General features: G+C 39.9%; 1 protein-coding gene across 1 annotated transcript; it reads left to right on the top strand.

The window, feature by feature from the left end:
- The first annotated feature begins 10,489 nt into the window (after positions 1–10,489).
- Positions 10,490–21,427, top strand: LOC116267084 (uncharacterized). The gene is made up of 7 exons (XM_031648650.2): positions 10,490–10,795; positions 11,688–11,784; positions 11,910–12,030; positions 14,811–14,932; positions 15,016–15,137; positions 16,385–16,544; positions 21,139–21,427. The coding sequence occupies exons 1-7, from the start codon at positions 10,663–10,665 to the stop codon at positions 21,248–21,250; spliced, it is 867 nt and encodes a 288-aa protein (XP_031504510.1). The 5' UTR covers positions 10,490–10,662; the 3' UTR covers positions 21,251–21,427.
- Positions 21,428–22,034: the final 607 nt, after the last annotated feature.

A 22,034-nucleotide genomic window follows, 5' to 3' on the forward strand; every position in this document is an offset into this window, starting at 1 on the left:
TATACATACAGTAACAGTCATTGCTAGCCGTCATACCTTACGGGTACAACTACCCTCCAAAACATCCATTTGCATCATTGCCCATGGCAATGCATATGCAACGACATACACATTCATATCAATCATCACATCAATCACGTCAATCACCTCTTTGAAAAACATAGCCAATCCACAGAGAGTAGTCTCGATCTGCGGTTGGCTCGTAGCTGTCCTATGCAGTTATCATTCTATGATGCTTTCTAATGCACAATTGGGGTCGAGGAGACACTCGACTCGATACCCCGCCTCATCTGTCCTAAACAGATATCAATTCTAGCATGCACATGCCAATGCGTAACATTTTTAAAACGAATGACTAATAATCTTTCTAACCCATTCATATCATGTAAGCAACATACATATACTCAATCACAAAACAGTCAATCAATCAACATCACAATCCTAGGATCCCTTGATCCTAGGAGCACCCAATCACACAATTGCCCCAGGCAGGAATTTGCCTGGAATGTCGCCATACCTGTGGCGTGCTCACTAAATTCTTCAAAATGCCTCAGGCTTCGAACTCAAGGTCGACGGGATGAGCCCGGTGCACCTGTAAACATAAACAAGAATAAGGTTTCTACTAGATACCTACACCATTCAAACAGAAACGAACAGATACAAAAAATAAAATCCTTGAGGCACGTGCCGTCACCTCAAGAGGGTGTCGACAGGTAGCGTCGACCAACAAGCACTCCAATAGGCCTCCTCCTTTACGTCTTGACGTTGCCTCGAAATATCAAAGCCTTCAACCATCAATCAATCCATCACTAATTCATTCCTCAATGGCGTTCTCTAAGTAAGACATCAACCTCAAGTCACGTCCCAATACGCATATATCCCTAATTAACTTCATGATACACCCGTTCATCGAAGTCTGCGCTACACTCCCTAAGGTGGTTCTAAAACTTCCCCACAACCCCACAATCTCTACCATGTTTCCATAAAGCTTCGAAAATTAATTCATCATGCTTGACCGATAATTAAATACATGAATCATCACTTTCCAACGCAAATCCTAAGTTTCCCCCAAAAACAAAATCACTAACATGCATCCCAAAATAATCAATTCTAAGCTCTAGCATGCTCGAACAATAATTATACATGCTTTAGAAGATAATATTCATTACTTTGAGCTTGATTAGGTATTGCTCACCCCAAAACAAGCGTCCAAACTGCTACAACCCTTCTAGCAACCACTTCACACGTCCGATCAAGTGCCAATGCTCGAGATTGCTTGTTGTCGCTGCTCACTACACGCCCTACTAGCAGGTGAGAGGGGAAAAACGTCCCTAAACCGCAATCCAACCCCAAAACGCCATGGAAAGAGTCAACACACGTCCAAAAAGGTTCAACAGAAAATCTGTTGCTAACCCACGGTAGTAGTGGGAGAAAAAAAAACCGAAACAAACCAGAGAAAAGGGACGCTGACAGAGAGGAGAGACAGAGAGAGGAGGGGTTCGGTCAAGGGGGAAAACGGCCGTGGGGTGAGAAGAGAGAGAAAGAGCAGGTGGGGGAGTGCGGGTGAGTGAGAAGAGGGTCGAGCGGTAGAGAACCAGCGGAAAGAGGGGAAAGAAAGTGGCGAGAGAGAAGAAGAGGGGACGTGCGGCAGAGAGAAAAACAAAAAAAAAAAAAGGGCATGAGTGGCAGAGAAAGAAAAATCGCACGAGAGAGAGAGGGTTTACCAAGCCGCCGCCGCCGCTGCCACCTCCGTCGCCGTCGCCGTTCCAGCCACCACCACCCGACCGCCACTCTCCTCCCTCTGCGCTGCCACGGGAGACCACCAGGAGACGACGACGAAGAAGGAAGGGAAAGGCGAGGGAGAAGGGCCTCGCATCGGGCCCTTACGCGAGTGGGGGTCGGGTCCGGGTCTGGACCCTAACTCGACCCGACCCGCCACACCAGCGAGCGTTACAACCTACCCCCCTAAAAGAAAATTTCGTCCTCGAAATTTAGCTCATATCTCAATGCAAGAACAAGTGTGAATATTGCTTCCGCATGTCCTCCTCATGCTCCCATGTACTCTCCTTCAACCCATGGTACTGCCATTCCACTTTCACTAAAGGAATCCTCTTAGTGCGAAACACTTGCTCTCGATGATCCACAATTCTAATGGGTTGTTCTTCCATTGTCAAATCATCTTGTACTAAAATACCTTGAAAATCAATCACATGTGTCGGGTCGAGTACGTATTTTCGAAGCATGGAAAACGTCATGAACATAACTCAAGTCAGGTGGTAGTGCCAATCTGTACGCCACCTCTCCAAACTTTTCTAATATCTCAAAAGGTCCTACGAACCTCGGGCTCAATTTTCCCTTCGCACCAAAGCGAAAAACACCCTTAGTAGGAGAAATCTTTAAAAACACGTGATCACCCACCTCAAAAGCCAATTCTCTACGACGAATGTCAGCATAACTTTTCTGTCTACTCTGAGCAGTCAACAACTTTTTCCGTATCAATTTCACTTGGTCGGTGTAGTGCTGCAATACTAAAGGGTTTTCGATTTTTCCATCACCCAATTCGGTCCAACAAGCTAGCGATCTGCACGGTCTTCCATACAAAGCCTCAAAAGGTGTCATCCCAATACTAGAGTGGTAACTGTTATTGTAAGCAAATTCTGCCAGTTTCACATGTTTGTCACATTCTCCTTCCCACTCTAAGACACATGCGCGCAACATGTCTTCTAAGGTCTGAATAGTCCTCTCTGATTGCCCATCAGTTTGGGGATGAAAAGCTGTGCTCATCTTAAGATGGGTACCCAAAGCCCTCTGTAATTGCCCCCAAAACCTAGAGGTAAAACGCGGATCTCGATCCGAAATGATAGACTTTGGCACTCCATGCAATCTCACTGTCTCGCCAATATACAACTCTGCGAGACTTTCCAATGATTGACTTATTCTGATTGGCAGAAAGTGAGCGGACTTCGTAAGTCGATCAACAATCACCCATATGGCATTCTGTTGTCTTTTGGTACGAGGCAGCCCAACCACAAAATCCATCGTAATGTCTTCTCATTTCCACACTGGAATAACGATTCTTTGCAACAAGCCTCCTGGCCGCTGATGCTCTGCTTTTACCTGTTGGCAAATCAAGCACTTTGCCACATATTCTGCAATTTCACGCTTCATTCCAAGCCACCAAAAATTTCTTCTCAAATCTTGAAACATCTTTGTACTGCCCGGGTGAATAGAAAACTTAGATTTGTGAGCTTCATCAAGCAATAGACGCTTCACCCCTTCATCTCTAGGAACCCATAATCTGTGTCGAAACCGCAATGAACCATCTTCATCTTGATGCCAAAGAGAATCGGTCTTCCGGCTTGCTTCCATGTTCTTAGCAAACTCTGGATCTTCCTTTTGCTTCATTACAAGTTCTTCCATCAAGGGATGTCGTACCAAGGCTGTCATCGTTGCCTTGTGCTCATCACAAATGCAAGGTTGCCAAGCTATCACATCTTGCAATAATGTCCAAGAACGAGTCAACATACTGCACATTGTCGCCTTGGCATGCCTGCTCAACGCATCTGCCACCACATTCGCCTTGCCTGGATGATACGATATGGTGAAATCATAGTCCTTTAAATATTCGATCCATCTTCTTTGCCTCAAGTTGAGATCCCTTTGCGAGAATATATACTTCAGGGACTGGTGATCTGTAAACACCTCGAATGTTGCACCATAAAGATAGTGTCTCCACATCTTCAATGCGAACACGACTGCTCCCAACTCCAAATCATGAGTGGGATAGTGTTGCTCATGGGTCTTCAACTGTCTTGATGCATAAGCCACTACACGGCCATGCTGCATCAACACACAACCATATCCGATCCCCGAAGCATCAGTGTACACCACAAAACCGGAATGACATGATGGAAGCGTCAAAATAGGGGCAGAAGTAAGCTTATCCTTTAGAGTTTGAAAACTCTTCTCACACTCTTCATTCCACACAAACTTCATTCCTTTTCTCAATAGCTTAGTCATGGGCGTAGCTATTTTCGAAAAGTCTTGTATGAACCTGCGATAGTATCCTGCCAATCCCAAAAAGCTTCTAACCTCAGTTACACTGCAAGGTGTTCTCCAGTCCTGAACAGCTGACACCTTAGCCGGATCGACGGATACTCCATCCTTCGAGATCACATGACCCAGAAAGTTTAACTTCTCTAACCAAAATTCACATTTTGAGTATTTGGCGTAAAGCTTATGCTTGCGCAAAAGACCTAACACACTTCTCAAGTGGTCTCTGTGCTCTGCTTCACTCTCTGAGTACACCAAAATATCATCAACAAACACAATAACAAAACGATCCAAGAACTTTTGGAAAACCCGATTCATGAGGTCCATGAACGCTGCGGGAGCATTAGTCAACCCAAAGGGCATGACCCTGAATTCATAATGTCCATACCTGGTTCGAAAAGCAGTCTTAGAAACATCTTCCACCCGTATCAATAGTTGATGGTAGCCTGTCCTCAGATCGATCTTAGAGAAAACCCTTGCATTCTTAAGCTGATCAAACAAGTCTTCAATTCTTGAAAGCGGATATTTATCTTGATGGTGACTTGATTCAACATACGATAATCTATGCACAAGCGCATAGTCTCATCTTTCTTTTTCACAAACATCACAGGTGCTCCCCAAGGAGACACACTAGGTCGAATGAAGCCCTTATCTAAGAGCTCCCGCAGTTGCTTCTTCAACTCTTCTAACTCTGCTGGTGCCATACGGTAGGGTGCCTTAGAAATAGGAGTTGTCCCTGGTAACAACTCTATCTTGAACTCCACTTCTCGAGTTGGAGGCAAACTCGACAATTCCTCAGGAAACACATCAGGATACTCACTCACCACGGCAACATCCTACAATTTCATCCGTTCACCCTCATTGATCAACACATTGACCAAGAAGGCAACGCTTCCACTTTCTATCCATCGCTTAGCCTTCAATACAGACACCATTATCTTATCAGTTCGACTGGCCCTACGAGCATGAAATTCCAAAGGCTGCATCTCATTAGTCAACATCTGTATCTGCTTCTTCCTGCAATCGATTATGGCATAGTGCGCATACAACTAATCCATACCCAAAATCACATCAAACTCATTGAGACCGAGGATCACCAACTGTGCAGGTAGGTGAAGTTGATGGATTTCCACATTCACATCAGGAAGATACTCACGACACGACTCTTGAGCATGCATCGGACTAACAACTTTTAAAACATACGGCATTCTTCTAGCCGACACTTCGAGTGAGGTAGCAAATCGACTAGATATAAAAGAATGCGTCGCTCCTGCATCAAATAACACTCTAGCAAAATGAGAACTGACAAGTAAAGTACCTTCAACGAGGTCGTGTGCCTGGAGCTCCTCCACAGTAGTAGCGTAGACACGTCCAGACGTCTGTCGTGCGCTAGAAGAACCGGCTTTAGGCTTCTTCAATTCTCGTTCTTTCTTCAACGGGCAATCCTTGATGAAGTGTCCCATACCTCCGCAGTGTAAACAAGCCCCAATCACCCGATAGCACGGCTTCCCGGGGTGCACACGAGAATAATTGGGGCACTTCTGAGAAGTCGGAGTGGCCACTGACCCCTGTGTGGCCTCACTACGGGTAGACTGGTTCCGTCTGAAAGTTCGGTCATCCCGCCTCTCATAAGGCCTTGATCTGCCCGCAAAGTGTTGGCGCTTTACCTGTGTCCGTCCACCTTGTGAATGCTGGCCTGCTTTCTTCTGATGATCCTTCTGTGTCCTTACCCAATCTTCTTCTATGCAACGTGCCATTGTAACCGCCTCATCCAAGTCACGAGGTCTACTTGTCAACACTTTGCTTTGTAGTCCATCTCGCTCGCAGCCTACGCACAAACTTGCCCGCTCTGGCCTCATCCGTAGCATAAAGGTGTGGGCAATACACCTCCAAGTGCCGATATCTCGTAATGTACTCTTCTAAGCTCGACTGATTCTGCTGCAAATCTAGAAATTCTTGCATTTTCTTGTCCCTGGCATACATTGGAAAGTATGTGCTGAAGAAGGAATCTCTAAACTGCTTCCATGAGATTGACCCTTGGCCAGCGAACCGAATCTCACTAGTTGATTGCCACGAATTCTTGACATCACCCTTCAACAAATAGGAGCCATAGTTCACTCTATCTTCTTCTGGCACCTTCAGAAGCCCAAAAATACGTTCGACCTCTTCAATCCAGTCGTTCGCCTTGTCATGACTGCCCCCTCCTGAAAAGATAGGCGGCTGCATCGCCATAAACTGCTGATAAGACACTGTCGTTGCCTTCTCCCGAACTGGAGCATTGGTGTCCCCCGAAGGAGATGCGTCACTCCTCTGATTACCGACCATAGACTGCATTAACGTGGTCAGCGTTTGCAACGTGGTCAGCAAGATAGTCTGTTGATCCACTGGCGGAGTCTGTCTCGGTGGGGTTTGGGCACCCCCACCTAGCTGGGCATACTGGGGCTCTGACGCACTGTCACCCCGCGGAGTATGCGCATCAGAATGGGTTGGGCTGGGCTCTCTATGTGCCTCTGAAGACGGCCCAGCTCGCTTCTTACCCCTACGATGATATTCCATCTGTACAAACAAGATCCTTATCTCAAATCGCGACCAATACCAAACTCACAAGTTAAATCACAACGTGCATTAACACGAAGTTCAAAACATAAATCACATTACATACCTATACTTGAAAAATCAAAACTACAATAACTAACTAATCAAACAAATGCGTACCTGGGCAACACGGCTTCACAGATAGGCTTTAACTCACATCCATACTGGGGTTTAACCTGGCTCTGATACCAAAACTGTCACACCCCGACCTTTTTAACCCTCAAACTATTTTTTTTTCTAAACATAAAGCATCGAGGTGTGACTACCCAACAATTCAAAAAGACGATGAGCCAAGCAATACAAAACAATGGGGCGAACTTTCATTGATATAACCATTTTGTTTCATACAAATTCACATCTATGTGCATGACCAAAATGCCCCAAAATCAATAACATTGATGTCTAACAAAAAGAAGACATCAATAAAACCAAAACAAGACGCGCCGGCACTACAAACGACAATCCCAAAACCACCCCAGTAGGACGTGAGTGAAGCCATCTGCTCAACCTGTTGCCCCGGGTCCGCCAAAACCTGAAAAAGAAAACAACTGAAGGCTCAGCCTTCGCAGTATGGCAACAAGCCAGGAAAATGCCAAACCCTCTCAAGTAAGGCTCAAATAAAAGAACAAATATCAACTCATCTATCGTCATGTCGTGTCAGAGTACAACACGTAAAAGCCACTTGATGGCCACACTAACACAACATCAGTCACATGCGAAGCATGCTTAAACATAATACTTGCATTCATATCAATCACATATACGTCAATCACATGCATTCTGTAAAACACATTGCATTTTCATTAACTTTAGTGCATTAACAGTTCCTGTGGGTGCAACACAGGCACGTGCACACCGCGGGCGGCCTACAGCCGAGAGACAACCCCCGTGGTGGCCCATAACAGTATGGATCCATTTCACCCGCTGCAGCGGTAGAGCACTCATCCCTGGATGTGTGAAGTCCAAGGTGAGATACTCAGCCTTTCCTAGGACACCCAGGTTGGGAAGGCAGGAGCCCAACGCTCCAAGCACAACACACAACAGAACCCTGGGGCCTTGCACCGCCTGCGCTCTGACAGGCGAGACCAGTGGCAATCAACGGGGACGTCTCCCAAACACATAGCCACATCCCACTGGCCTCTCATCTCTTAGTTAGTCATTCTTATCATTATAGTTACACATTCACAAGATGACTGGCTAGCACACGAGGTTAGTACACTTCACGAGTGCACCACACCTCCGATTACCTCCACATGAGGTCTATACATACAGTAACAGTCATTGCTAGCCGTCATACCTTACGGGTACAACTACCCTCCAAAACATCCATTTGCATCATTGCCCATGGCAATGCATATGCAACGACATACACATTCATATCAATCATCACATCAATCACGTCAATCACCTCTTTGAAAAACATAGCCAATCCACAGAGAGTAGTCTCGATCTGCGGTTGGCTCGTAGCTGTCCTATGCAGTTATCATTCTATGATGCTTTCTAATGCACAATTGGGGTCGAGGAGACACTCGACTCGATACCCCGCCTCATCTGTCCTAAACAGATATCAATTCTAGCATGCACATGCCAATGCGTAACATTTTTAAAACGAATGACTAATAATCTTTCTAACCCATTCATATCATGTAAGCAACATACATATACTCAATCACAAAACAGTCAATCAATCAACATCACAATCCTAGGATCCCTTGATCCTAGGAGCACCCAATCACACAATTGCCCCAGGCAGGAATTTGCCTGGAATGTCGCCATACCTGTGGCGTGCTCACTAAATTCTTCAAAATGCCTCAGGCTTCGAACTCAAGGTCGACGGGATGAGCCCGGTGCACCTGTAAACATAAACAAGAATAAGGTTTCTACTAGATACCTACACCATTCAAACAGAAACGAACAGATACAAAAAATAAAATCCTTGAGGCACGTGCCGTCACCTCAAGAGGGTGTCGACAGGTAGCGTCGACCAACAAGCACTCCAATAGGCCTCCTCCTTTACGTCTTGACGTTGCCTCGAAATATCAAAGCCTTCAACCATCAATCAATCCATCACTAATTCCTTCCTCAATGGCGTTCTCTAAGTAAGACATCAACCTCAAGTCACGTCCCAATACGCATATATCCCTAATTAACTTCATGATACACCCGTTCATCGAAGTCTGCGCTACACTCCCTAAGACGGTTCTAAAACTTCTCCACAACCCCACAATCTCTACCATGTTTCCATAAAGCTTCGAAAATTAATTCATCATGCTTGACCGATAATTAAATACATGAATCATCACTTTCCAATGCAAATCCTAAGTTTCCCCCAAAAACAAAATCACTAACATGCGTCCCAAAATAATCAATTCTAAGCTCTAGCATACTCGAACAATAATTATACATGCTTTAGAAGATAATATTCATTACTTTGAGCTTGATTAGGTATTGCTCACCCCAAAACAAGCGTCCAAACTGCTACAACCCTTCTAGCAACCACTTCACACGTCCGATCAAGTGCCAATGCTCGAGATTGCTTGCTGTCGCTGCTCACTACACGCCCTACTAGCAGGTGAGAGGGGAAAAACGTCCCTAAACCGCAATCCAACCCCAAAACGCCATGGAAAGAGTCAACACACGTCCAAAAAGGTTCAACAGAAAATCTGTTGCTAACCCACGGTAGTAGTGGGGGAAAAAAAAACCGAAACAAACCAGAGAAAAGGGACGCTGACAGAGAGGAGAGACAGAGAGAGGAGGGGTTCGGTCAAGGGGGAAAACGGCCGTGGGGTGAGAAGAGAGAGAAAGAGCAGGTGGGGGAGTGCGGGTGAGTGAGAAGAGGGTCGAGCGGTAGAGAACCAGCGGAAAGAGGGGAAAGAAAGTGGCGAGAGAGAAGAAGAGGGGACGTGCGGCAGAGAGAAAAACAAAAAAAAAAAAGGGCATGAGTGGCAGAGAAAGAAAAATCGCACGAGAGAGAGAGGGTTTACCAAGCCGCCGCCGCCGCTGCCACCTCCGTCGCCGTCGCCGTTCCAGCCACCACCACCCGACCGCCACTCTCCTCCCTCTGCGCTGCCACGGGAGACCACCAGGAGACGACGACGAAGAAGGAAGGGAAAGGCGAGGGAGAAGGGCCTCGCGTCGGGCCCTTACGCGAGTGGGGGTCGGGTCCGGGTCTGGACCCTAACTCGACCCGACCCGCCACACCAGCGAGCGTTACACTCCTACTTGAAATTATGACATTCTTAACACGCCTTCATTATCGTTCAAATACACTTTTTCTTCAGTTTTAACAAGCTGAGTTGATGAGCTAAAATAACAAAGTACTTTCATGATAAACTGTTTTTCATGTTCAAATTTTGATTTAGCATCTTTAGCTACCCTATTAATATTCCTACATATATTTAACTACATCAAATAATTATACGTAAACTATTTACGTCATTGCATAAACGTGAGTATATTAGAAATGCTTTTTCTTTTTGCATGAGAATGGAGATAAAATTTCACTAAGTTATTGAAGAAATAAACCATGGTTTTAATATCAATCTGAAAAAACTTGGGACGTGTGCAACATGGAAATGGCAAATTTTAAAGTGTGCTTACTAGCCCTTTTTTTTCAAAAAAAAATACAAATAATTCGCTCCTTTGTTTCTGTTCTCACAAATGGTAATCTTTACGCAAAATATAATATCAATTCGATGTATTGTAACTCAAAGAGTTCCATAATTTGCAATTTTTTTATCACTTTGTTATTTTTCATGAACGAGTAGAAGACTAACCGGTTTTCTTCCAAATCTTTCTCTAAAGCCGATTCGATTCATCTACTCTTTTGAAGTTGACTTGGTTTTCAACCACCGAGGGCGAGAAGGGGAGGGGAGGAGGCTGAGTCCGAAGGGAAACAGAACCAGGGATAGGAGAGAAACAGAGAAGGAATACGTCGCCATGATTTGTCTGGAGTAAAAGCAAGTAGGAACAAAAAGGAAGAAGAGAGTCCAGAGGGACGACGAAGATCAGGTGATGGAGGTGAGGAGGGCGTGGTTAGGATGGGGAGTGGCGACCTTCTGCTTCGTAGTTCTGATGCTCGTGACCCCCGCCATCCCTCAATCCCAAGCTTACCACAATTTCGCCGACCAACGCCGATTGTTCCTGGGTAGTTCCTCCCTCTTCTTTATGCACCTCCTCAATCTTGCTTTGGTTCATTCCTTGTTCCTTCCCTTCTTGAATCTTATTCTTGTGGCTGCAAATCCGGTCCCACCTCCGCCTCCCAATTTTTCTTTCTCTTAAATTATTGATTGTTATTCCGAAACTAATCGTTCTCGTGCTTTCGCATGTTCAAATTGGATGCTGTTTGTGAATAATCGGATTGTTGTCCACCTCTCTGTTGCCTGGCCTCCTAAAACTCTATTATTTGACGAGTTTTTGAATTGTTAGCAAGCAAAATTCGCCCTTCGGTCATGTTTAGCGTGGTTTATTATTGTCCTACTTTTGTTAAAGTTGATCCCGACATGACCATTTTTTAACCACCCCCTTGTTCATGAAACGTGAATTTTTTCGTCCTTCAGAATCTAAGAATTTGGATCTCACAGAGTACTGGAGGTGATTAAACATTATTAAAATGGTAACTGTATTATTTTAAGGGCAACTTTGTGGGCTAGACCTATTATTTTATGCTTTTCTGCAAGCATGAGTGCATACTATCATACTTTCAATGTGTCTGAAGAACGCGAAATGCCATCTTTACCTGTAGTGTATCCATATAAAGCTTGTAAATGAATGATCGACAAAATTTGATCTCCTGGAGGGGGTATTTTGGTTGCTCACTATCACAGTAGCATCAGTAGTAGGTGTGAGATGAGTATGATTGATGCCACTAAATGCTTCTATGGACTAGTTATTGTCGAAATTTCTGGGTGTGAGTTAGCAGTAGGTAGATGATAAGCGTGGATGCAGCGTGATGTCATGTTTTCCCCATTACACACCTTCTTTCCTCTTACCCAAGTAGTATTATTTGTATAATGGACTTACTGTTGTTTGTTTACCAGGAATACCAAATACACTGGATGTAATCTCCAACTTTCCTTTTCTTGTGGTTGGTGTTGTGGGACTCATACTTTGCTTCAGAGGGGACTATAACCTAAGGTAATTTGGTGTCCACTTTTTTCTTCTTTTATTTTTTCCCTTTCCCTTTTCTGTTGAAAGCAAAATTTGTTCCCAGAGCCCAGGTAATTGAAAGCTTTTGATAAACCCTTTCTACCTCTTTTCAGTCTGCAAGGCGAATATTGGGGTTGGACTTGTTTTTTCATTGGTGTTGCTGCTGTTGCTTTTGGCTCATCCTACTATCATCTTGAACCAAATGATGCTCGCCTTGTCTGGGACCGATTACCTGTAAGGCTATTCCAACAAAAGAAACGGATTATCCATCTAAATTCATGGAATACAGCTTCTTGCTATCTATGATTGACAACAAACTTCATTTTGCACCGTGTCATTTGAGCTAGATATGCTTTATGGGCATATGAATCATGTAACTTAGTTATCCTTATTATGTACATATCTGCTCATGAAACCTTAGGTCTATGTTGTGCAACTACCATTTCTTTGTGACTGATTTCAAGAAAAGTTTCAAAACTTGTAGAGAATTGAGAGATATTTGTTCATTCTAAGCTATATCAGATGGACTCAAAATAAGATGTCGGACTTGCACTGGCTGCTGGTGCAGGTGTGGGTGCTGCACCAGTTCATCAAATTCAATCACTAGCAAATTAGCAGCATGGCAGGTGCAGTCAACTGCACCTGTTAACTTCGTACATAACTTTGGTTCAAGCTGAGTGGTTATCAGATGAGTCATCAACTCATTGGTTTAGTAGCCTAGTCGCACAATCTGTATCTCTACTTTTGCTATGTAATTTTCTAAATTTCATTTTGCTGTTGATATTGAAAAAAATGACGTTCTTACCCACATTTCTCTCCCTCCCTCTCTCTTTACGAGAGAGAGATTAAATGGCGCGCCCCATGTTTTATATGTCAAAATGATCCTTTCTCTGGAAGAAACTGATAAATTGGTCAATGACCAATATAATTTTCTAGATGTGATCTATATTTAACAACCAACAAATTCAAATCACATGTTTTGGACATGTTTGGAGAAAGATGAAGGGTATAAACTTTTATATCTCCGTATGTTTGTACTTTGCAGTGCCAAAACAATTTAATCAATTGATCAGATGACCAATATAAGTTGCTAGATGTGATCTACATAATTTATTTAATAACAAACAAATATTTAACCACATCTTTAGGGCATGTGAGGAGGAAGATAAGGGTATATAAAATCAACAGCTCACGCATATACATATATATATATATATATATATATATATATATATATATATATATATATATATATATATATATATATATATATATATATATATATATATATATATATATATATATATATATATATATACATATACATATGTCTGTATGTATGTAACTGCTAAATTGCACAGACTGACTTGATACATGATATATATTAAATCTGTCATTTTTCAGTTTTGGATGTACTTTCTGAGCTATAAATCAACTTAAACAAAAACATGTTTTTTGATAAAATAATCATAGTACATTAGCATACTTAGTGTAAGTTAATATCTTTGAATGTGTATTTGGATTCTCTGGTATTGTTTGTGACCTAACTTCTCTGGGATATACCAATATCACAAATATCTGCAATTTTTTGAAAAGATTGCTGTAAAGATTCCAGACTAAAGTAAACGAAAAAAGGGGAATTTATCATAACATTATCGGCAATGTTACAACTCCCAATATGTTTTGGAAACGTTTTTTAAATATGTTTTAAGTTTTTTTTTATCTTAATATTTATAAAATTTCAAACAACATATGATAAAATTTGTTTGTAAAATTTCCAATAAAGTATATCTAAAGTGGGATTGACAATTTTAAACTTGAAAACCTCTTTTGTCTTTTTAAAAGGAGTAAGCAACTGCCAAATAACAATTCTTGGTTTGTTAAGCACCATCATCTTTCTTACTGGCACATGAGCGAGACTTAACAAGTTATGGATCAAGTCCTTGAAAGTCTTTGCTTTATAAAGAAAATGAGTCAGATATATATTACCATTGAGAAGAAGCTTTTCCTGATGTAGCTCCTGAAAAATGGGGAAGTGAAAAATCAGAAAATTTTAATGTAAAATTTTCCAAATCCGGAGGAGGTTTTATGCACACACACACGCACAGAAACTTCATACCAGTGCCCATATCAGAATGTATGTGACTTAGTGGCCTTTATACATTATCCTTTAAGTATTCTCCTACGTGTTATCTGAACTCTTTGTTAACATACTTCATTGCATGTATCTTGCCACTTCCCATTTTCATGTTGTGCTATACAGTTATAAAGGTTTAGTTTAATATGAGAACATTACGCAGATTGTAATCTTCCAATAGTTGTGTGCATCCATCAGTTTTTCTTACACCCCCAGAAAGAGAAGCAACAATGAATTTCCCACTCAACCATGAAAGTCTGACATTCTATATGAGCTTTTAGAAATTTTAGCATACAGGCCTGAATTAAATTGGTCTGTTTATTATGAAAAACATAATATGTGTATAACTTGATAATATGAGAAAATGATCAGCATGCTAAGACTTGTTTATTCGGTTTTCGATTTTTCAATCAATGAAGAAGATAGTTGAAAGTCTTCAAAAAACTTGGATACTCCTTCAATGAATATGTTTATGTTGCTGTAATATTTCTCCTTGTTCCTATTCACAAATCTTTTGAATCTTAATGTTGGTAACTTGGATTTTACACTTTACCCTGTTACTAACCTTTGAGGGTTTTGATCTACTCATGAGCCCTGGACCTGTGACCTTTCCTCTGTATGCTAAACCTTGTATGTTTTCATTTGTGTCTCTGTGTTGCATGTGCACATGGGTCAAACAATGGATTGCATCATGTTGAAATAATTGATTAGGGCCTAAGCATTTTTTTCAACTTAAAGGTTATGTCAAGATGGATATTTCTGTATGATTTCATTCTTCTGTGTTCTCATTGTGGTTTTAGTTTATGTATTAGAATATGTTGTAATACTGCAAAAGCATGCTTTTGATCCTTAACGTTTTTCGATTGAATGCACACAGATGACAATTGCATTCACATCTATAATGGCTGTCTTTATTATTGAAAGAATTGACGAGAAGACAGGTACCACATCTCTTCTACCTCTTCTTGCGGCTGGCATAATAAGCATTTTATACTGGAGGCAAGCACACTATCATATAGATCACTGACTCCTGCTTTTAGGTTTCTGTATTTCCTTAAACTTCAAGTGCATGTTCCTTGCAGATTTTTTGATGATCTTCGTCCTTATGCACTAGTGCAATTTGTTCCTTGCATTGTTATACCTTTAATGGCTATCCTAATTCCTCCAATGTATACACACTCCATCTATTGGCTATGGGCAGCAGGTACGAGGATTTCTTTGCATTTTTTCTAAGCATTTAGTTTTTGTATTCTAATTTCTCATTTTCCCCTATTCTAGATGGTTGTCTGGTTGATTGTACTGTCATGATGCGTTTTGTTTATGGCGTTCAGCCTCATGTTTTTACAAGTTAGAATTTGGGCACTTGGATAAGACAATGGTAAAGTGAGTCCATCTTCTTAAACGTGGCCCTGGTTGATGTTAGAATATCAAACCCAAGCCAAGAATTAACAGAAATCAGAGCTCTCAAATTTTAAATTTTCATTATTCTTCAAGCTGCTCTGTGGCAGCAGCAGGAACCAGCTAATGCAAATGAGAAAGCGAGAACTGTGCACTAACTAAGGGTTGAAACTTGAAACCCTAGCTTAAGATACAACTGAAAGAGATAAACGGAGTAAAACAGTAAAATAGATTAAAACATATTACAATGAAGAAGACAAGAATATACTTTGACTGAGAAAGGGGCTGTTTGACTCAAGTATTTTAACACTCCCCCTCAAACTTGGCCTGATTGAATGGCATCATACCTAGTTTGTTTGAATTTTCTAAACTTTAATGGTGATAACTCTGTGTAAACATATCAACAACCTGGTCTTCAGATCTTGTATGCTCAAGAGAAATCAACCTTCTTCGCATGCTCTCCTTATAAAGTGGCAGTCGATCTCAATATGTTTAGTTGTTTCATGAAATTCTGGATTTTTTACCCCTAATCTCTCTTACAAGGAATTATGGTTAACACAATGATAATATTTCTTTCTCCTCCAAAGTCCAAACCTATCAAAACATGATTCATATTACTGGTGGACAACTTCTGAATGCAAGTTAAGGAATCAAAAACATATAATTTATCTTTAGATTGGTTTTCATCAGATGTAATTATGAAGGCTCGTGTTTTTGCTGTAAGTACCTGGCTATTTTATAATTATATTTAAGATTTTGAGTTGTAGATGTCTAGATTTGCATTTAAGATCTTATTTATGTTGAAGCATATCTTTACTGAATTGCAATAGATGTGCTATACATTCTTGTTTATGTGCTCTTTAAATACAAGAGTGGATCATTTATTACGCAAAATACATTTACTCTATCTTAAGCCTGCGATTCTAAAATTTTAACTGCTTACATGCTGTATACTGTATAGATAACCGATGGGTAACTGTTGCATTTTAATTTTTTGATGCTTTATTTAAAAAGTCAGGTCGTATGTTTCTCATTTTTTTGTCTTACTTATAGGGTTCTACCTCCTTGCGAAGGTGGAAGAAGCTGAGGACAAACCAATTTACAGATTAACTCATCATTTCGTTAGCGGCCACACACTTAAGCATTTATGTGCTGCAATGGTTCCTGTTTTCTTGATCCTCATGCTCACTAAACGGAGTATTGAAGAAGAGAGGTGCATGTCAGCTATGATTTTATGCTTTATGAACTATGATACGTTTTTGTTTGAAGGTCTTTTAAAATGATAGTAATTTGTTAAAAAACAAGTAGAGGTGTACCCAAGTTACAAATTTCCAACTCTCTACCTAAGTAGTGAGCACAGGTTGATCAACAGAGAACAGGTATAAGGCTTAATTTGGGCTCCTCAAATACCAAGAGTAAAACTTTATTAATCGATGGAATTGAATGTTCACAAAGATGGAAACAAGTGAGTACATAAACCGTTCAATCAAACTAACAAGAGACAATCAAGTAGAGCTAAACCCTAAACTAATGCTTACTGTTTGGGCTCGAACTCCAATGCATGAGGTTTCAACTGTGAATTGAGTTACCGAACCACAGTACAAGATGAAGACAGGATAAAACAATTGTTATTATATCTAATAAAGTGAATAAACCTATATAAACTACCTAGATACACACCATTCCCTCTTAACACTAACGGATGTAAACAAATACTATAAAATATCAGATACCAAAACTAAATGACGACCAAAATACACTTAAAAAGACACTAACTTATTAAAACACCTCTAAACTGAAGTAAGGCCATGCATCAGAGGCGTAAGGACGATGAAAGTGCAGAAGTCCTGCTGAAAAAGACTAAAATTTCCCTTTACATGCTATGTGTATTTTTCATTGTAGATTCTGTAATTTGCCTAAAACAGAGGGTTACAAGTGTCGAAAACTAGTGGGACAGAAGCTTTCTGAATGCTAACACTTCTAGGAACCCCATTACATTTTACAGAACTTGAAAATCATATCTATATTTCTAAAGATATTTGCATTTTGGTGCCAAAAACAGGAGAATACAGTTCTGTAATTTTCTGTAAAAGAGAGCAAAATGGGCATTAAATCCAGATAAAATGACATTGAATTTTCATCAAAATTGATCTGTAGAAGATACACACATTGACTTCGCTGCATTTAAAATTTTACTCTGAAATTCCCTAGTTTGCCCTCTGAAATTCAATTCTCAACTCAATGCTTCTTTGCTGAACAGAGTTCAGCAGTTCACATATTCAAATTAAAACTGCATAATAGAGGCCCTGAAAATCTATGAAGAAACTAAATTCAGAATATAAAACCTACAGCTTAATATGTATTTTAATGCATCTGCGTGCAAGTGAATACATGTCATATAACAAAAATATAACTAGCCCTACCCATCCCAACATAATACATAAAAGAAGAAAATTTTCACTGATTTTAATTTACACTATTTCTATGCATGAAATGCATGGTGAGATGCATGTCGTGTGGTTTAAGTATGTGTGGGACATGGACTGCATGATGAAAATACATAAACGATACATAAAACATGCCTGACAGGGATTGGCAGCATTTGGAAAATTCTGCCAAATGGTGCCAACCTTGTGCTTTGTGAGAACTTGGCAAGTTTCCTATTCTATTGGGTTGATTTCTTTGAATCTATGGTTTCCAATGGGAATAGATTTTCCTAACGCCCTGTTTGGATAGAGGGAAAGGGAGAGAAAGGAATGGAAATGATACCTTCTCATGCTTGGATGGCTAATTAAAGAGGAAGGAAAAGCTAGGAGTACGAGTTTTTGTGTTTGGATACAAAGGAAAGGAATGGAGAGGGAGGAAAAAGAAAGGATTATTTTAATGTACTGTTTTCTTTTTTTAGCCTCAAAGAAATCCCACAACACCCCACCGCCCCCCTCCCCCAAAAAAAAAAAAAATGAAATGAAAAAAATTCTAGATAGTGTACTTTATAATCGTTCGTTGTTTACAATTCAACATATTTTTACTTTCTTAAAATGGATGAATATTTAACATGATGCTTATCTAAATCTCTGTGAGTCAGCCAATTCAACTCGGTGGCCAATCCAAGAGTGGTACAAGCCATTTTAAAACTATTTTATGTGTACATTGTAAAGTTTTAATTTTCTATTATATTATAATTTATTTGTTTATTCAAAAATAAAATTTTAAATATATTTCACAATTAATTCATAGACATTGGGTATCTTGTGCTCTAATTTTTAGATGTTCCTCACATTGGTATACCATGTTAAAACGCAACCATGACAATTTTGCCTCACCTTGCATACTGTGTACTTAGCTTGAAGCCTTAAACCTCTTAATAGCGAAACTATATGATTTATATAGTTTAAACTTTAAACAAACATGGTTTAACAATTCTTTTCCTTTCCTTTCTTTTCTATCCAAACATGCTTTTATAATCATTCATTTCCTTGCCTTTCCTTTCCTTTCCTTTCCTCTCCTTCCCTTCCCATTCTTTTCTCTTCCTTTTCCTTTCGTTTATTTTCTATCCATTCATTTCCTTCTCTTTCCCTCCATCCAAGCAAGCTGCAAATCTAACATCCTAGAAATCTTGGCAGCAAATCTGCCAAATCCAGCCACTATGCATAATCAAGGGGATTCCTGAGAGCTGTAAATCCCAACTTTTTAGCATTTTCTTAAATCTAATGCACAGGAATAGGAAACTTCATATCTGGTACTTTCCTATACTGTCCCCAAAAATTTTCCCAATTCCTTGTATGCCCCTAGTCTCCATGAACTCCACACATGACAGACACCGATGCAGACCAGAAATAATGGTGATTGGCTGGATTCCAGCCTATTTTCCAGCGATAAATGTGGTGAAAATGCATGGGCAGCAGCACAAGACATTAATGCTATGAATGAAAGAGTGCAAATTATGCAAAAATGTAGACTTAAGCTAATGGACAATACTCTGGACAACTGAAAGCAAAATTTACACTAAGAAGAAGTCTGTCTATGATAAAGACAATGAAGAACACTAAGCAAGAAAATGAAATTCCACATTCTGATTTTCAACTAAAGTTCCATCATGTTGACAGATTAACTAGATCGGTAAAAACATGTATACATGCTGAATGGCACGTTCTGACACAAAATGTCAGCATTGCTAAAATTCTAAATACTTTTACTACAAGAAACCAGTACAGTCCAGCAAAAAAAAGAAAAAAAAAAATCTCTAACACCTAAGAGTACTGTGAGTAGACTGACCGAACAGAAATCTAACAGAAAATTCTAACATGGATAGGGATTCACAACAATCTAGGTTAGAAGTACAGAAAGTGGGATCATATTTTTATTACAAGAAAATCAGTACTTTACTGTATGATACATGGAATGCCAAATCTATTATCGGCAAACTATATTATCCTAAGTTGAAAATCTAAAAGAAGCTACTGTATATTTCAAAGAAAATTAATGGACTAGAACAGCAGGTTGGAGAAGGCAACGTTCTTGGTGAAAACCATCCATGCTGCAAAAATACCAATCTAAAATTATCAAAATGAAAATCGAAATCAGAGAAACCATACCAGGAATTATGGAGAAACAAAAATTCAGCAGGTATTGGAAGACCCAACTCTAAACCCTAGAAGAAAAGATAAGAAAAAGAGCAACACCAGTTCGGTGCTCTGATGAAAGTAGCGGGATAAGACCCGATTCCTTTGGTCTCTGGCTGCGGTCTTTGATGGTCATCACACGTCAACACCATGGGTGAAGTTTTTTTAGTCTCCTACAAGTCAAAGGCCAGAGGAAAGGTGGAAGAGAAGAGGTAGAGTGCTGACGGTGCAAACCTGTCTTCCACGGATATGGAGGGCCAATGCGAACCAGACTTTTGACCAAGGATCTCTCCACAATCTGATGTATTCCTGCAAAAAGTAGCACATCCTACAATGAAGGGAAAACACAAGAAAGATGGAAAATAGAAAGGAAGAAGAGGAACATCTGTCCAGGATGAGAACCCTACTTTCCCAGATGGAAGAATAATTTGATGATGAAAACCCTCTTTCAACAGTTGAGGAAAGAAGGAAGAAGAACATAAAATTCTACCAGTCGAAGACAAAGTTCTTCTCCAGGATACATTCTTTTTATGAGGGCAAATTCGGAGCTACTTTTTCTTATTTTCAAAATGTCTCATAAAAAGTTGAAAGTTGCTCAAAACATCAACATTTTACTATATATGCTTCTACCATATATTGGCCCCTGCTTTAAGCTATGTTATATATGAAATTTTCAATCAATATGGTTAAGGCCTGATTTAGATTTGCATGAACCTGATAACCAAAAAAAAAAAAAAAAAGACTAAAAAATACAAATGTAATTTGATGATAGAGGATAATATTGAAAAGCTTAATCTTTTTCTGTTCAGTTGACAAGATTTCACTTCAGGTTCTTATTTGACAGTTTGCTTAAGAAGTGTAACTCTTATTAAGAAACCTTAGAGGTAGTTCTTTCTATAGAATATAGGCAAAGATAGTCCTGAAAATGCAAATTTCTCTTGTTTTTATTGCTATTATAGTAAGTGTTTAGCTTCCTTGCTCAACTCTCCCTTTTACTACGGCTCTTATCATCTCCTATTTTCTCCTGCTTTATGGTATTTTTCCTCTTGTGCTTCTCCATTTCTGCTTATATACTTTGTATCTTGGTAACAGTGGATCAACTATAGCTCCTGTATTGGTACTCTCTTATCTCTTGTACTCAGCTTCTTATTTCATTTATGTTTGCATTTTCCACAATTTGTGCAGGCAAAGCTTATACCAAACATGGCGACTTTATTGGTTGAGGATAAAGATTAACAGACAGACACCTACAGCTGATTGTCGCTATGTAGAAGTGAACATGGAGGAGTCACCATAAATTGAAAGACATAAGAGCAGCTGTAATTGGTTTCGAGGCATTGCTCTTTGTGTATATAATAAGTGAATTAACTAATGTATAAAAGAAGAAGAAACTTTGTTGATCGTGTACTTCGAAGTTGATGAAACTATGATTGTATAATACAGGAAATTTTAATGGTAGCAATTCTATTCACCATGTTCTTTTCTCCTCAACCAGCTCCCTAGAATGAGTTCAAAATATATTCTTCCATGCCAGTGAGCTTGTCTAAGAACAAGTGTGTAGGGTTTAGAGTGCAACCTTTTGAAGCCTAAGAATGTAAAAAAGAACTTGATTTAGGTTGGCTAAATACCCAAGTCACATAGGTACTTCGGGAAGGTCCATGTACCTGTGCAACCATACTTGTACCCAAAATGGGTACTTGGACACACTTTAATACTTTTTATTTACTTGATTTAATCTTTTTTCAACTCACTTTTCATTTTGTTTTTAGAGTTATTGTTCATGTAATGTTTTTATTTATATCACTTGTTTATTGAAAGGTTGCTTTCATTTGGATTTTTCTTTGTGTTATAATATATATATCCTATCTTACCCTCATACCCAGATTTTCTAAAGTTGTGTCTGTACCCGTATTTTCATTCCCGTATCCCAACCACAAACCAACAGTTAAATAGATGATCAGTTTCAGATTCATATTTGAGAGTCCAATCAGTCTCAGACTCATACTTGAGAGTCCAATCAATTTTAGAGGAACAATTGGCTCCAGTATTGGTTTCCACTTTCCGCTGCAAACAAACCCTGT

This window comes from Nymphaea colorata, chromosome 13, assembly GCF_008831285.2.
Source record: "Nymphaea colorata isolate Beijing-Zhang1983 chromosome 13, ASM883128v2, whole genome shotgun sequence".
In the NCBI taxonomy this organism is placed as follows: domain Eukaryota; kingdom Viridiplantae; phylum Streptophyta; class Magnoliopsida; order Nymphaeales; family Nymphaeaceae; genus Nymphaea; species Nymphaea colorata.

What these genes read in the sequence shown, in the direction of transcription:
- LOC116267084 (XM_031648650.2), top strand. Translation starts at nt 10,663, where the DNA reads ATGGAGGTGAGGAGGGCGTGGTTAGGATGGGGAGTGGCGACCTTCTGC. An exon ending in CCAACGCCGATTGTTCCTGG is followed by an intron (nt 10,796 to 11,687) that starts GTAGTTCCTCCC and finishes TTTGTTTACCAG; the next exon opens with GAATACCAAATACACTGGAT. An exon ending in TTGTCTGGGACCGATTACCT is followed by an intron (nt 12,031 to 14,810) that starts GTAAGGCTATTC and finishes GAATGCACACAG; the next exon opens with ATGACAATTGCATTCACATC.